Consider the following 16,741-nt stretch of genomic DNA (forward strand, 5'->3'; position numbering starts at 1 on the left):
GCTAATTATTATATTCTATTTAGTAAGAAGTATCTTAAAAAGAAATATTATATTATTTTAACTTTAAAGAGAGGATTTTATAGCTATATTACCTTATAAAAGCTTAAGAGTAACTATTTACTAAATATAAATAATAAATTTCTATATAATATTACTAAGTATTTTTTATAGTTATCCCCTATAGATTTTTATTAGTTAATTTAAATATACTATAATTATCTAATAAGTTTACTAATAAATATTAAATAAATAGAATAGTTTTTATACTTTAATAATAATTATTATATACTCTATCCCTTTAGAACTATTAAGAAGTAATAATTCTACTATAATAAGCGTTTAGAGGTATAGATATAATAGCTTAATAGAAGTAAGAGGAGGGGAAAGGTTTTAAACTAGTAACTTAAGCTTAGGTTAAGCACTTATAGCACCTATATATAGCTATAAAGCTATTATAATAAGTAATTAAGAGTATTAATAGTATATTTTATATACGTTAAGGTTACGCTGTAGCCTACTAACAGCAGGTTGCAGTAAAAAGTGTGTAGGAGGGAAGTTGCTATTACAGGGTAGATGAGTATGGTTACCTACAAAGAGGCTTGCTGCAGTCAACGCAGTGTAATACCATCGGAGCTCAGGAGTACATCTCAAAAGCCGCCAGACAGTGGCACAAAAGCCAACACGTTTCCAGTTGTCGAAGTTGTCCTTGTCCATCCTTTGCTCCGCCCGGAGTCGCGTTGCAGTGGAGTACCTTGTCAAAGCATGACTGAGGCGGACAGAATTGTCTTCGTCTTCGGCAATGGTGTCAGAATTGGAAGCGCTGTCGGAAGGTTCCTCTGTGATTGCTAAATCCTGCGCCATGACAAGTCGAGAGTACGCGCCGTTCATTGCTAGTAGTGCATCGTGGGTGCCCTGTTCGATGATCTGACCCTGTTTCATGACGACGATGTTGTCAGCATCTCGAATGGTAGCCAGCTTGTGTGCGATTGTGATGGTCGTTCGCCCTCTTGAGACGTTGTCAAGAGCTTGCTGCACCACCTGTTCTGCATGGGGATCAAGCGCGCTAGTAGCTTCATCGAGAAGAAGAATCCGGGGCTGGGAAATAATGCTGCGAGCAATAGCGACGCGTTGCTTTTGACCGCCAGACAAAAGCCCTCCACGTTCACCGATGACCGTGTCGTAGCCGTTTGGGAGAGTCTTGATAAAGTCGTGTGCGAAGGCAATCTCTGCCGCTTGATGAACGCGAGCCAGCTTGGCTTCATGAGGCTCGTTCTCCCACGGTGTCCCAACGAGTCCGTTCACAATGTTGTCGTATACGGTACCGCTGAAAAGGATCGGTTCCTGCTGTACAAGTCGGATCTGCTTCCGCAGCCACTGGAGGTTGAGCTGTTCGATTGGCCTTCCGTCCAGGGTAATTGCTCCTGATGCTGGATTATACCATCGTTCCAGCAAACCAACAATTGTGCTTTTACCAGAGCCACTGGCACCAACCAAGGCTGTCGTTTTTCCGGCCGGGATGTGAAGGGAGTAGTTGTCGAGGACCCGGGTGTCCGGACGCATGGGGTAACTGAAAGAGACGTTCTCAAAATCGATGTTACCTGTGACATTTTGGGGTTGATCACCAGACTGGTCTAACGGATCTATCATCGACTTCCGATCGATGAGTCTGAAAAGTTCTACCGCTGCAGTAGCTGCTCGGGTGAAGTCGATGAGGTATGGAGTAATGGCGGTTAGGCTCGAAGCTGCGACGATGACTGACATTAGGACACTGAAAGGGGTCAGCAGCTATTCTTGGGTGTGATTGATGGTGCGCTCACATGAAAACATCTCCTGGTGCTTTAGTCTCGCCTCTCGCCAGCATGCCAATAGCTTGCCAAAAGCACAGTCCGATACCAGAAAAGAGAATAAAATATTCCGCCGAAAATAGGCATCCCAAAATAGGATTCTTCCTTCTTCCAAGCCGGGCCGATTTTTCGAGGTATGTGTTGAAGTCTGTGATCAGCCTAGATCGAAGCGCAAATGCCTGGACTGTACGAGCGCTAGCAAGAATGCTCTCCGCAAACGATCCAGCCTGCGAGTTCCAACCGAGGATCTGGATCTCAATCGCGGCTTCTAGATAGGATGCTACGCTCATCACAAAGATGGTAGCTGGTGCAATGCAGCCGGTGATGAGGGTTAGCTTCCAGTTAGTGACGAATGCTAGAACAAAAGCTGAGATGAAGGCAGATAGGCCCTGGATGACGAGTCCAAGCTTCTCTGAAATTCCAGCTTGAACCAGTTTACCATGAGAGGTAGCTTGCACTGCGACGGAGCCGCCAATGCCCGAGTCAAAGTAAGCTATCTCTTGAGTGAGTCCTGCTTTCAGGTATGCATGGCGAATATTGCGAGTGATCCGGTATGCGGCGAGGGTGAACAGGGTGCTGTAACCATAGGAAACCACAAATCGGCCGATACCAATCAGGAAGAAATAGAGCCTACTTTTGTTGGTTTCTGCCTCTTGAATTTAGTTATAGGTGAGCGTACGCAAGTCGTGCTGCTTCGCTGCGAAATTCTCCTGGCGAAGATGTGCCTGTGGTGAAATCGGTGATCACAGTGATAAACTGACCAAACACAAGATTCACCATGGCCATGCCAACGCCAGATGCAAGTGCGCAGGTTGTTGCAACGAGCTGCATGGAGAAATCGGTGTTGTCGCCATATCGAAATACTCTCTGTTGTAGGAATCCGAATCAGCTACAGATCCTGACACCAAGACATTCAAGAGGATGTATTCGGTTACGAAGTAGCTCGGCAGGGCTCCAGGATCGCCTTGAGCAGTAGTTCCATCCTGGACGCCAGTTTTGACGGATAATTTCTCCCGGGAGGTGCCCATTGAAGCTTGCTAATTGAAATTCAAATAGAGTAAAGAAGGACTTTGACAGTATCGGAGAAAGATGAGATGAAACAAAAAAAGGTGCGGTTCATCTGGGTAGTATTACCAGCCTTTAAGTGGCATGAGAGTTTTTAGCTCGGCAAGCTGAACTTGTTCACCAAGACTTACCGAGATGAACGTCTGCGCTCGCGGACGTGGGACAAACCGCCTCCGATAATTCCAACGCTACCGCTAAATTCCGTCTCCGTCAACAGCAATCATTCAAGCCTGTCGAAATATCGATGTCGATTACGTTGCCTTGGAATGAGTCCCGCAGGTCCAATACTGCGAAAAGGAGGAAGCGGCGTTTCGGAGGGAGTTCAGCTTGCGAAACCCCGCTTGCTAAGCTCACGTTTCCGCGGACAACAGATCGCCTTGCTCATGGAACCCACGGAGCCCGACGATGATATAGCTGGGGTCTCGCGCTCGAGGCACTACTCGATAGGTGTCGTCATTAACATAGAACTCCAGCTTACATGTTGTCAAGAGCGTCATGAATGAACCGCAGATCCCTTCTATTGCAATGCACAGATAGAGGACACTGGTAAGAAACACATTTGTTTCAATGGGCTAAGGTACCAATAATTGGGATTCTCTGCCGTAGACTTCGTTCACTCTTTCAGGTGTTCTAGTTGCGCTCAAACATCCAAGTGCCATCAAAAGAATTATTTACTCTGTCATGAAACGCGTGCATCCTTTTTCCCTCCTAACTTTTCGTTGCTACTTATATGTCCTTCATGTCGTTGATCAAACTAAAGACTAGTATTTGGCAAGTTCTGACACCCAGCTAGAAAGAATCTGCCTTAGGCTTTTCTGATTGACACTATCTACCATACAGTATTTCTAGCAACGATACGTAGTGTGTAAATAGCTTTGTTTCCCGCCATTATTTCCAGGATTATGGGGTCATGTTATCGGCCAACTTGCGAGAGATTCTTCTGGGCAACAGTCTATGTGAGAAAGCTTTCAAAGAGAGATTTCAAAATCTCTGGCTCTGATCACAGCTGTGGCGGTAGGGTCCGCCGAAGCAAACAGGCCGCTGAATGAATCTTCTTTACGTCCATTCGTAGCCCATTTCCATTCGTACTTGGTCAGGAGATAGACCAGGATGGCCTTGATCTCGTTGGACGCGAAGAATCGCCCAGGGCAGGAGTGCAGACCATGACCAAAGGCCAAGTGTTCTGGTCCGGTCGTCACGAATTGCCACTTGTTCTCCTGTCCTGGTTGTTGACGCATGTCTAGGAACCGCCGCGGATGGTAGCCAGAAGCATCATCAAACATAGCAGGGTCTTCCATCTTGTCAAGTGCAACCATTGTGTAGGCACCTTGGGGAATACGAGTTCCGTCGGAAAGTTCAATCGTTGTTGATGCCACACGGTGCATTGCCGCTGAATATGTAAGCAAAGGGAAGAACTGCATCATACAGGCCCTGGACTTACCAATGTCTCCCAGGTGATGACGTTGGGACTCTTTCATCATGCTATCTGTGAGCTTCATGTCTTGCAAAGCCTTCTTAGACCAACCGTGTGTTTTTATCGCCAAACACATCTCCTCTCGCAAAGGTTCGAACCACTGGGGATGGTCGCAGAGGTCAGAGATGATACCACTTAGCAGCTCCGAGGTTGTGTGAATTGCGGCAAATGAAAGTCCAAGCTGTGCGAGACCATCATCATAAGCCTGACCCTTGGCGACCTCATCCAGCCATCTAATGGTGTCGGCAACCTTTGTGGTTTTCTCACCTGCATCGTGAGCAATGCGATTGTCTTCCCTCCGCTTGGCAAAGACTGGCTTGATGATCTGTCGCGCACGAGAAGCCTCTGCCTTCAGGTTTCGAATTTCGGGCAGAAACCAATGAACGAAAGGTCGGAGGAAAGACGGCCACTTTGTCAAAGCCTCGGCGGCAACTATGGCGTGAACAGTATAGTTGACTGAAACATCCAACCATTCTTGGTTCGCGCACAACTCGGGGCCGACAAATACACGGGATGAAACGCGGGCTACCAGTAAGAGCACTGACTTGAACTGACACTCCGTCCAGTCTGTCAAATGTCAGCAAGGCTGTTGCAAAGGTGGGAGTCGTCGGGGTTAATCAATACCCTTGGGGGCGCCAAGAAGGTGGTCCATCGCCTGTGCGGTCTCCTCGGCCAGGTCTGTTGTGATGAAGTCTGTGTTGTTGTGTAAGTTCGGAGTCTTTTGCAAATTACGCAGCGTCGTCTTACTCAGAGATTGAGTCAATCTCCCTCTCACCATATCCACAAGTATCCGATCTTGGGGGCCGGCAGCGAACATCTCAAATCCGGGATAACTACCAAAGAATTCCTATCGCAACGTATGTTTTAATAGAAGCACATGATGCAAAAAAGACAAGAAAAACTATTTGTTGACGTACCTTGTGAATGGCCCTCCTGAAATCCATTCTGGTATCGTTTCGGATCTCATCTGCAAATTTGCCAGGCAGGACGATCTTTGGTCCTGAAGTTGTGATCACCTGGAAACAACCGGAGAACTGTTTGCATATCAGTACAGAAGCATACTGTTGGCTGAGGAAGTCGTTCACCTTCTTGAGCCCCTCGCGAAGGATGTTGGGACCGTCCACAAGCCATCTCTCACGGGCCTTTTGGAGGTCGCGATCCCCCCCGGGAGACAGTCCGGCAGTTGGAAAGCCCTCATGAAGACTATCTCTATACATGAAAAAGTAGAGGATCAAAGGCGCTATTGCAAGAAAAACATATTGTAAACCGAAGGTTTTACCCTCGCCAAGTAGAAGTGACTCCATATTGAGTGAGCGTAGGTTAAGTTAAGGACGACTGATTTGAAATCCTTGTGGGACACGGGTAGTTTGAATCATGGTGAAGCGCCATCTTTTTGCGAAAACCGCATTTCTTATAACTTGTCCAATTCTCGTGGTTGTTCTCGCTTGCAAATTCCACAGCTTCGCAGCGAGACTATCGGGTGCCGAAGGTTGAGAACTGCGACTACGTTGACACCTCTGATGGCGAACAGTCTGTTTTCTGTGGAACCGCTGTATGTTGTGACGATTAAGATGCATTTCGCCAAGTTGAAGTGTGGAGGAGCTGGAGCGAGGTTGTGCCACGGGCCACCGACTTGAGAAACTCTTCCGTCTCCGAAACTCCGACCAAGGCGGCCAAGGCGGTAAGTCAAGGAACCGAGATCCGACTAATTCGCATTTACCGGAATACGTCCGGTGTTTATGATGCTGGTAAATAGAGAACGCTCACAAATACTTCTGCCTCATACAGAGAAGATCCTTGATAAATCAGTGCTGGGCTAGCGTCTTGAACCCAGACTGCACCTCTAATTCTTCCCGTATGCGAAGGCCAAAGCGAGTATGAAACAAATGGCGACAACGGCATACATCAAAATTAATTAGTCGCGTTCGGTATAAATGTGAAAAGCATAGATATTTATTGTTCTTCCAGAATACCCAAGACCCTCTTCACACACCCCAGCAGTGCCAGCTTCATCATGATCACTATTCTCCAAGTGACATACTTCTGCGTATGATATTATGCAAATCTCACGACTTTGCCAATATCAAAGAGTTAAGGAGTTCTAAAGTCTCAGTGGAATGATAACCGAACCTTGGTATCACAGTCTTAACTTACGGTCGAAGGGCCAGAGTAGTGATCACGGCCCCAAACTACATACCAGCCCGCGGAGAAGATGGCACAGGCCACAAAGACAACAGATGCATAATTAACAGACGCTGCCGTGACAGGAAGGGGGGATGGCATGCAGAATAAGGGTACCGCCAACAGAGACCAACCTAAAAAAAATAATTAGTTCGAGACATTGAACGAAGGACAGGGGCGCATACCTATGCTCACAATATTGCAGAAGTATCCCATCCTTCCGAGATTGAATGCTGCCGTCTTCAAGCTCTTACGCCTTGTCGCAAGGCTGATCGCGATTGGTGCTGCGTACGAGCACGTCAGGCAAATGACACCCACGCCCGAAAATGCGCTGAACGCGACTGGGGACCCGAAGTATATGAAGCCTAGCAAAATCTCGACAGCCATACAGGCCATCATCGCATTTAGCGGAACCTCAAATGTTGGGTGAATCTGTCTCCACCATCGAGAGCCCGGTATGGCGCCGTCTCTTGCAAATGCCCAAGTACATCGCGAGGACGCTGTGGAGCAGCCGATGCCACAGATGATTCCCAGTACTACTAGTGGCATGAGTAGAGCGAAAGCGCCGCCTGGCGAACCAACGGCGGTTTTTATTATCATCGGAACGGGTTGGCCAGCGGATACGGCCAGTAGTTGTTGAATGTCGGGTAGCATGAACATAAGAGGAATCAGAAACAAAAGGCTAGCGACCGTGTTGATATAGGCCGTTGCCACTATGGCTCGGGGTACTTGGACTGAGGGTAGCCGAACCTCCTCACACATACTGCGCAGAGACGCAAGTTAGTCAGCATTCTTAGACTAAGTTTGTTAAGAAGACTTACGATATAATCATGCCGGTTGACGATGTAGCATAGCCAGCATGCATGAGACCAATGCAGAAGGACCATGCATGAGGCCACCCAGATTGTGTCTCGAAATGGGTAAAAACGTATGCGGCTGAATGTCGGCCATTCTTTGCAACAGCAAGAACAGCAATAGCAATAGCAAAAACTCCGGCGAATGTCCAGAATATGGCAGCCGTCTAACTGTACTTCAGCGAGCACCTTCAATGGTATGAGTAGGAAGCAGACTCACGTCAATCCATGGTAGCTAACGATTTCCGAGAGACGAGACGGCGTTACACAATAATGTTATAGCGACGAAGATGAGGAAGACTTGGTATGTTTCACCAGGAAATATTCCTTTGCCGGATTCGGACTCAAAAACGTTGATGCACGCACCAAAGAATTGCGCAGTTCCAAAATTCACAGAAAGAGTGATAGACATGTTTCCCACCACAAACAGCCAGCCACAGATCCAGCTTGCGAGCGCCCGATACTTGGGCGGCGTTAACATTGCTGCTTGGTAATAGACACCTACATGCCACGTCAGGTACTTGAAGGAACGAATATTGTTGGCAAACACCATGGACAAGATGAAAGTTGAAGCTCGTACCTCCCGCAGTTGGATACACACTGGTGATCTCGCCAAGAGAGGCGGCAACGCATATGACAATCAGCGCAACCAGGAGCCATCCCCAGATAATGTTCACTGGACCGCCTCCTATGAGAGGATAGCTCAAGGTGGTCGCGAGGCCGTAAGGATTCGCTGCTAACACAAAGGCCATGAAAGCGACGTGAGCCGTAGACCGGTTTCGCTTGAGTTGGGGGTCGTATCCAAGATGGCCAAGGAGATCATCGGCCAGCGTCTCGCCAGAACCATCTCCACTGCCACGACTATCGCATAAGTCCTCGCAGTAGCGTGACTTGGCGTTAACAGCAGAAGAGTCGAGAACGCCCGGATCTTGCGTTATGATCTGCGACATTTTGAGGAGTTTTGCGGTCGAATGTGTGGCGAAGATAGTGAAGGGAGTCGTCAGGCATAAGCTCAATGTGACTTCGGAAGGTGCGGTTTACGTGTGGAAGTTTTCGAAGAGGAGGGTTTTGCTCAGAAGCTTTGCTGATGAACCATGTGCGCGAGCCCTTGCGACGTTGCCTTCAATGCTGCCATCCTTTCGGTGACGTGGCATCAGGCCTCCGTGCCTGCTTCTAAGGGCAAGCCAAAGAAGGAAATTTGCTGAATCACTCATCATTCATTGCCCCTGAGCTTCTGCCAAAAGCATGCAATACAATCTTGGATGATGGATATCCAATCATCGGTGCGCGGGCGGGCCGAGCCCGGAACGGCATGGCAGTGCTGTACGGAGAGCTCGGCCCCCCGAAACTCCGCACTTGACCCCACTTTCTTGCATGTATGCGAGACGGTAGTCGGCCGGGCCTGGGCCTGAGGCCCAAATCCTAGCCTGAATCCCACCTTTATATAAGGGATCAGCTACACTACTTTATAGCTAGCTACGCCTAGCGCTTATAGCTAGATTAATTAAACTACTTTATATAGGTTATAAGCCCTCTAAATACCTAAATCTATTTACTAAATAGTAAGGTTATTCCTAAGTAGCTATTAGAACTCTAACTTTATAGTTTAGTAATTACTAAAAAGTAATTAATAGATTATTAAGCTACTAAAAATAATATTTTTAAGTAGAAATTATAGCTATTATAATATATATTTTTTATTTATAAAATCTCTTTAGTTTTTAAACTATTAAAGTTAATAATTATTTAATAATTACTATAGTTATATAGTAATAACTACTTAATAACTATTTAATAATTACTCTTAATTATTACTTAAATCTCTCTTAAACTACTAAATTAATTAAATAAAATAATATATCTTTAACTAATAATCTAACTCTATTTTCTTTTAGCTTTATTAAAAGGGGATTATTTTAAATTAACCTTCCCTCTTTTTCTATTATAAACTTTATAGTTAGAGTAGCTATATAAAAAGTAACTAATAAGGGATTAAATCTAAGAAGTTTAATATATAATATTATCCTTAAACTAACTAAAACTATAAATTTTAAGCTATAAGAGATTAATCTTAAGAATATTTTTAAAATAATAAAATTACTTTTTTACTTAATAGCTAAAAAGATACTAAATAGATATAATAAAAATATAGTTTTTAAAAAAGATAAAATAGTAGTAATTAAGGATTTAAATTTTTTAAGTAATCTAATATTTATAGGTTTTATACTTACTAAATAGTTATTTATAGAAAAAATCTAATATAATTTTTTAAAAGAAATAATTAATAATAGTTTTTCTATTATAGCTTTAGCTTTCTATATCTTTATTAAAACTAAAGAATATACTTAGAAGTTTAATAAACTAGTTATAAGTAAAATCTATAATAATTAGAATAAAATAACTAAAGTTAATTATAGTAATATTAAAGATTTTATATAAGATCTTTACTTAACTTTTAATAAACTAAATAGTTCTAATATAAGCTTATTAACTATAGCCCTTACTTATAAATTTATTTAAAGTTTTAAATGTTTTAATTAAGTTAAAGTAGATTTTATAAAGAATAACTTTATTATAAGGATTTAAAGCTATAATAATTTCTTATAAAAGTTTTAAAACTTAAGTAAAAAAGAATAATATAAATAAGCTTTTTAAAGTATTAAAACTTTATTAAATAAAAAGAAGTTTATTATAAAGAAGTAAACTTAAATACCTAAGTTTAAAAATACTAAAGTATAAGATCCCTATATCTTATATAGTATTAAGTATTTTAAAGACTTTTATAAGTATAAGATATATAGCTACTATTATAGAAAAATAACTTTATACTTTAATAAATATAATAAATACTCCTTTAAGTATTATAAATATTATATTTTATTATATAATAAGTTTAAATATATTAATAGACTATAAACTTAGTAATTAATAACTTAAGTATCTATTTTAGTATTTATTTTAAAAGGTTAAACCTAAGATAGTATTTTTAGAAACTTTAGTATTAAATAAGATATTAATTAATAATTTAAAGTTTATATAGATACCTTAATAGCTTAAGCTTAGAAGAGGACCTTTCTATTATTCTTAATAAATAAATTTAAAGTATTTAGTTTATATTTTAATCTTTAATTTCTTACTAAAGATCTATATAAAGTTAATTATATATAAAGAGTTAAAAAGTAATTAATAAAGAAGTTTAAACTCTATATCTATAGATCTACTAGCTAAACTACTAAAATAGAAACTAATAGTTTCTTTATATATAATACTATTAAAGAAGCTAATAAAAAAGAAAATAATAGTTAAGAAGTATAACTAAACTAATATATTATATTTATAGCCTCTATTAAGAGAATAAACTCCTTTATACTAAATATTAATACTAATAGGTATATCTTTAATAATCTCTCTATCTTTAAGAACTTTTAAGATCTCTTTTAAGGATTAACTATAAACTATATAAATAAAAAAAACTAAATTAGCTAAGTTATTAGTATAACTAAAGTAATTACTATTAAGCTAAATAGTAAAAAAACTACTTTCTAACTATATAATACTTTTTATAAACCTTATAATATAGTATAAATTATTAGTATTAATTTTCTTTAGAAAATAAATATCTATTTTAATAGTTTAAATAATACTTTAATTTATAAAGATATATTTAAAGCTATTACTAATTTTAAATAAGATATATAAATCTTTTAACTTTAGATCTATCCCTTTAATTAGAGTAATAAATTTAGCTCTCTTAAGCTAAATTACTAAACTTTTTATACTTATCTAAAATATCTATTTAAAGAAGTAACTATTACTACTATAAAAAATATTAATATAAACTTCTTTAGAATACCTCTTATAGGATATAAATATTATATCTATTTTATAGTAAAGTTAATATAATAACTTAGAAATAAATAATAAGAACTACTAACTTAGGCTTTTTAAAAGCTCTAAATTAACTTCTTAGAACTAATACTATAAAGTTTTAGAGGTATTACTTATAGTTTCTATATTATAGAAGCTTTTTTAACTTATAAATAGTTTTAAATATTTAAATTAAAGAAAAAAGTAGCTATTTAGCTATAAAGCTAGTTCTTAAAGAAGATTATAATAATAAATAATATTATTTACTTCTTTAAAGTTATTATAAATAATAATATAGCTTTTCTTAAAATAATAAAACTTTTTACTTAAGAATAAGGTTTCTATTTAAAAATAGTAGTTTTTTACTCTTATTAGTAAAATAAAGAGGTAGAAAGCTTTAATAGAGCTATATAGTAAAAAGTATAAGTAATATATATAAAAGCTAGCTTTCTTAAGTCTTTTTAGCTTTAGTTAATAAAGATTTCTATAAAAATTAGAAATCTACTATCTAATAATAAGGGTAATATTAATCTTTATAAAAAATTAGTAAATATCTTTAATATATCTCTTATTATAAGAAAACTATATATATACTATTTCTACTACTAAAGCTATTAAGCTTATATCTATATTTATTTAAATAGCTATTTATATATAAAGAAGTAGAAAATAAAGCTTAAAACTAAACTTAGAAGATTTATAAGATATAATAGCCTCTATAGTAATATTTTTTATATTCTTATTAAAAGGATTAATAATATTTAGTAAGTAAGAAATATAGTATTTAAAGAAAATAAAAGAGAGCTTCTCTTAGTTAAATTTAATAACTTATAGCTAAGAGAAGAAGTTAAATTAGAGATTTATAAATATAATAATAAATTATTAATAGTAATATATAAAGCTAAGTTTTAGCTTTATACTATAAATATTAAGTTTTATTATTATTATTATTCTACTAAATAAGATTAATAATAAGAGGAACTAAGTAATTTATACTTAAAAGAAGCTTAAGATTTAGAGGGTAATAATAAATAAAAATAAGAAAATAAGCCTCCTTAAGAATAAAAAGAAGTTAGTAGTAAAGAGAGTAGTTTACTAACTTTAAATCTAAAACTATACTTATTAATATTAAATATTAATATTATAAATATATAAGTATAATTAATACTAAAAAAAGTTTCTTTTTTATAGTAATATTCTCTTATTACTCTTCTAAAGTAATATTCTCTTATTACTCCTTTAAAGTAGAGATCTCTAGCTACTCCTTAGAGATAATAATTACTAGCTAATATTTTATAATAATAAAGCTCTCTTAATATTTTACTTTAAACTCTTCTTTTAATATAAAGAAAACTAAAGGGAAGATTAAAAAGTAGTAATAGAGGTTCTACTTTTATAAAATTACTAAGAATAACTACTTCTTCTTCTAGTTAAATAACTTAAATACTTAGAACTTAAATATTATATAATATAAAGAAGTTTAATAAGGAATTTAGTAAGATAGAAGCTATAAAGATTAATTTAATTAATAATAAAATAGACTAAGAACTAATTATTTTTACTTTCTTAGTATTTAACTTATTATAAGCTTTTAGCTTAGAGATTTACTTACTTATAACTTTTAGAAAATAGGAGGTAATAAAAGAAAAACCTCTAAAATTAGCTATTTTTAATATTATAAAAATTTAAGTTAATAGCTTATAGGGGATAAATTACTAATAGCTTAAAAAGCTTCTAGATAGTTTTAAATATCTCTTAAGTAAATAGGTATATAATAAGAAGGTTATTATAAATAGAAGACTTAATAGAGTTAAAATAAGATAGGTTATCTATAATAACTTTTAAAATAAAGATAATAAGATAGTTTATATTATTATTATTAATCTTATTACTTTATAAGTCTTTTTACTAATTATAATACTTAAAAATCTAGAATTTTACTAAGTTAATATAGTTATAGCTTTCCTAAATACCTTTATAGGAGATTAAGATATCTTTATTACTTAACTTTATAGGTTTAATAATAGATCTAGCTAGTTCTATAGATTAAAAAGAGCTCTCTATAGACTAAGAGAATTTCCTCTTCTCTAGTATAAGTAAATTATTATTATCTTTAAATAATTAAAGTTCTATTTATTACTAAAAAAACCTTATATTCTTATTAATAAGAATAATATTATAATATTACTTTATATTAATAATATACTTATTATAGTATTTAATATTAAATAAATTAATAACTTTAAAAATAACTTATATAACTTCTTTTAGATTAAAGATTTAAGTAAAGTATAATAATTCCTTAGGTTTAAGATTATTTACTACTATAAAATAAAATAACTTTAGATCTTATAAGCTAAATATATTAATAATATACTAATAGAGAAAAATATTACTAAATATAACTAAATACTTTATTATTTTAGTAATATTTAGTTATTAGAGATTATAGAATAATATAAAATACTTATTAAGATATATAAATATTAAAGTAATCTAAATAAGTTATAATAGATTATAAATAGTATATAACTAAATATTATAATATTTATAAGTAAAACTACTAAAGATTAATAATATACTTCTAAAAAGTATAATAAACTACTAAGATTAATATAGAGATATCTCTATAGTTTATAATAACTAATACTCTACTTTAGTAGTTTAAGATACTCTATTAATAACCTTAAATTATTAGTATTCTATAATACTAGTTAGTCTAATTATAAAAGAATAAGTAAATTAATAGCTAGTTATATAGTTATATATAGAAGAGCACTAATTACTTAGAAATTAGTATTATAATTATTTATAGCTATATTAACTTATAAGGCTAAATAGATAAATTTAATACTTAGAGGGAAAGCTTTACTATATATTATAAATCTTTTTAAAAGGATAAATATCTCTATTTAATTACCCCTCTAAGTATATATAGATTTTATAAATACCTTTAATAATTATTTATTAAGTAAATAATTACCTAAACTACACTATATTAAGATTAAGTATTACTAAATTATTAATAATATTAGTAATAAGGATTTTAAGATTAATTATATCTTAACTTATAAAATAGTTACTAATAGTTTTACTAAACTATTAATAGTAGAGAAATATTATAACTTTATTAAAATACTAAGTTTATTTAAACTACTTATAACTAATAATAAATCCTAATCTAAAAATAATATTTTAAGACTTAATCTTAATTAAGTCCCTTCTATTTATTTATTTCTTTTATATATAATAACTTTATTCCTTTATATTTTACTAACTAATTAACTTTTATAATTAGACTTTATATTATTTTAATCACCTTAATTTGCTCTATTTAATAGTTAAATTATTAATTATAAATATCTTTTATATAAGAAGTTATTTAATAATAAAAGCTTAAAAGGTAATTAAAAACTATAACTTTACTAAATTATAAGTTTATTACTAAGTTAGAAATCTTAGTTAGTATTTCTCTAAGTTATAACTATATTAAGTTTAACTAATAAAAGTTAATTAACTTTAGACTTAAATAAAATTAATATAAGTTTAAAGTTTAAAAGAACAAAAAATTAATTAACTAAACTTTAAAAATATTATAAAAAGATTAATTTTTAAAGTAATATTAATTAAGAACTATTATATTTAATATTTAACTTAATATAATTAGTAGATTAGAAGAGAGGTATTATAAAGCTAATTAATAACTTAAAAATTACTACTTTTAGAGAGAGAAAGCTATTTAAAATATAAAATCTAAGATTAAACTAAAGAGGATAATTTTTAGATTTATCTAAATTAAAAGTTAACTCTATAAAAGGGTTTTAAATAGTAAACCTCTAAATTACTAGCTTAAAAACTTAACTTAAGTTAAAAGTAGAAAATAATACTAATTATACTAAGTAGCTATCTAATTATCTTTATAGAGATAACTTAAATAGTAATTATAATATTAATTAGCTATATAAAAACTAAAAAGGGTTAAGAAGTATTTTAGAGTTAAAATAGGATAATAATAGTAATATAGAAGAGTAAGAATAATATATAGAAGTAAGAATAATATAAAACTACTATATAATTAATTAGATTATTACTTTAGAATAGGAATAGCTTCACTTAGAGTACTAGAAGTATTAGCTAAAAGGGGGGTATAAAATAGTAGTTAGCTAAGCTTAAGCTTAAAGCCTAAATCCTAGCCTAAATCCCACCTTTATATAAGAGATTAGCTACACTACTTTATAGCTAGCTACGCTTAGCGCTTATAGCTAGATTAATCAAGCTACTTCACGCAATATATAACATTTTATAAAGAATTCTTTTGTGAATTTTTATATAACTAGGGATATATAAGAGGTCCTCTTTACTCTAACTACCCCCTATATATCTAACTACCTTTATTAACTACTACTTTATTAAACTATAATACTACTTTAAGTTCTACTAATAAGCTCTTTTATTTTAGATAGTTTAACTAATTTATTTTATAATACTAATTATTAGTTATTTTATTATTTTTAAATACTTTAGTAATATCTTTAAACTTATTAAATATTTTAAAAAGAAATAGATTATTATAACTATATTAGTAGAGGATAATATATACTAATAAGTAATAGAAAAATAATATTTTTTTAAATTTATTATAGTTCTAAAGAAAAAGGTATTTACTTTAAAACTTATAAATATTATCCTCTTTTTCTCTAATAAGCTAAGTAAAGCTATTACTATTTTTAAAATAATAGTTATAGAAGTAGTAAATATAGTATTATTTTAGTATTTTAATATAATAAGTTATAGTAGTATAAAGAGGGAAATACTTACTCCTTATAATTAAAATAATTCGCGCTCTCTTTATATACCCCTATAAGTAGCTATAGAGGTTTCTCTGTGAAGCTTAGGCTATCCTAGCCCTCGATTATTCCCTATAAGAGTTATACGGCAGTTAATAAGGTGCGCCTCTAGGCGGTAAACTGCGGAAGAAAAGTTAGAAGGGAAGAAAGATTCTTGCATGTATAAGGAAGCTTGCCTCCGTCTCCGATCCGTTCGATTGTCTTCCAGGTCTTTCACCCCTTGCCTCGTCGGGTGTGGTTGCCATCTTTTACCCCGATACAAGCTGAGATTTGCCACGTTTGGTAACCATCTCCTTGATTTGGCACCGATTAGGCCTATCAGTAGTCCAACGATGGAGACTTCGCAAGAAACCGCAGACGCTGGTCCAAATCCAGTCACGGAGCATGCTGAGCGTGGGGGCAGCGAGCGTCACAATCTTTCCGTGAGTGGAGTTCTGTTCATTTGCCTTCTATCTCGTTTGAATTTTCCTGGAACGAAAGAGCCGAATTGTTGTACCCGCGTGGCGTGCCGAATTTGTGCTGTGAACGGGGCAGAACTGACTGACACAACTGGTTTTGACAGTGTGACAATTGCCGCCTGCGAAAGGTACTTGTTCCACAGGATTGAAA

At 34.6% G+C, this 16,741-nt stretch overlaps 3 protein-coding genes across 3 annotated transcripts; all 3 read right to left on the bottom strand.

The window, feature by feature from the left end:
• Positions 1-514: 514 nt before the first annotated feature.
• pmd1-1 (Leptomycin B resistance protein pmd1) lies at positions 515-2,872 on the bottom strand (the record flags this gene model as incomplete). Its single annotated transcript, XM_036645902.1, has 5 exons — positions 515-517; positions 592-1,768; positions 1,818-2,474; positions 2,524-2,711; positions 2,780-2,872. The coding sequence occupies 5 exons, from the start codon at positions 2,870-2,872 to the stop codon at positions 515-517; spliced, it is 2,118 nt and encodes a 705-aa protein (XP_036488461.1).
• Positions 2,873-3,877: 1,005 nt separating this feature from the next.
• P450-1-4 (Cytochrome P450 monooygenase 1) lies at positions 3,878-5,687 on the bottom strand (the record flags this gene model as incomplete). The annotated part of the gene is made up of 6 exons (XM_036645903.1): positions 3,878-4,299; positions 4,351-4,950; positions 5,008-5,076; positions 5,131-5,230; positions 5,301-5,417; positions 5,469-5,687. 6 exons carry the CDS (start codon positions 5,685-5,687, stop codon positions 3,878-3,880), a joined length of 1,527 nt encoding a protein of 508 aa, XP_036488455.1.
• A 1,966-nt stretch (positions 5,688-7,653) lies between these two features.
• On the bottom strand, positions 7,654-8,368 carry BAT1 (Amino-acid permease BAT1; the record flags this gene model as incomplete). The annotated part of the gene is made up of 2 exons (XM_036645904.1): positions 7,654-7,919; positions 7,999-8,368. 2 exons carry the CDS (start codon positions 8,366-8,368, stop codon positions 7,654-7,656), a joined length of 636 nt encoding a protein of 211 aa, XP_036489013.1.
• Between the last annotated feature and the right edge of the window lie 8,373 nt (positions 8,369-16,741).

This window comes from Colletotrichum siamense, assembly GCF_013390195.1.
Source record: "Colletotrichum siamense strain Cg363 chromosome Unknown KSG_Cg363_contig10, whole genome shotgun sequence".
Classification (NCBI taxonomy): domain Eukaryota; kingdom Fungi; phylum Ascomycota; class Sordariomycetes; order Glomerellales; family Glomerellaceae; genus Colletotrichum; species Colletotrichum siamense.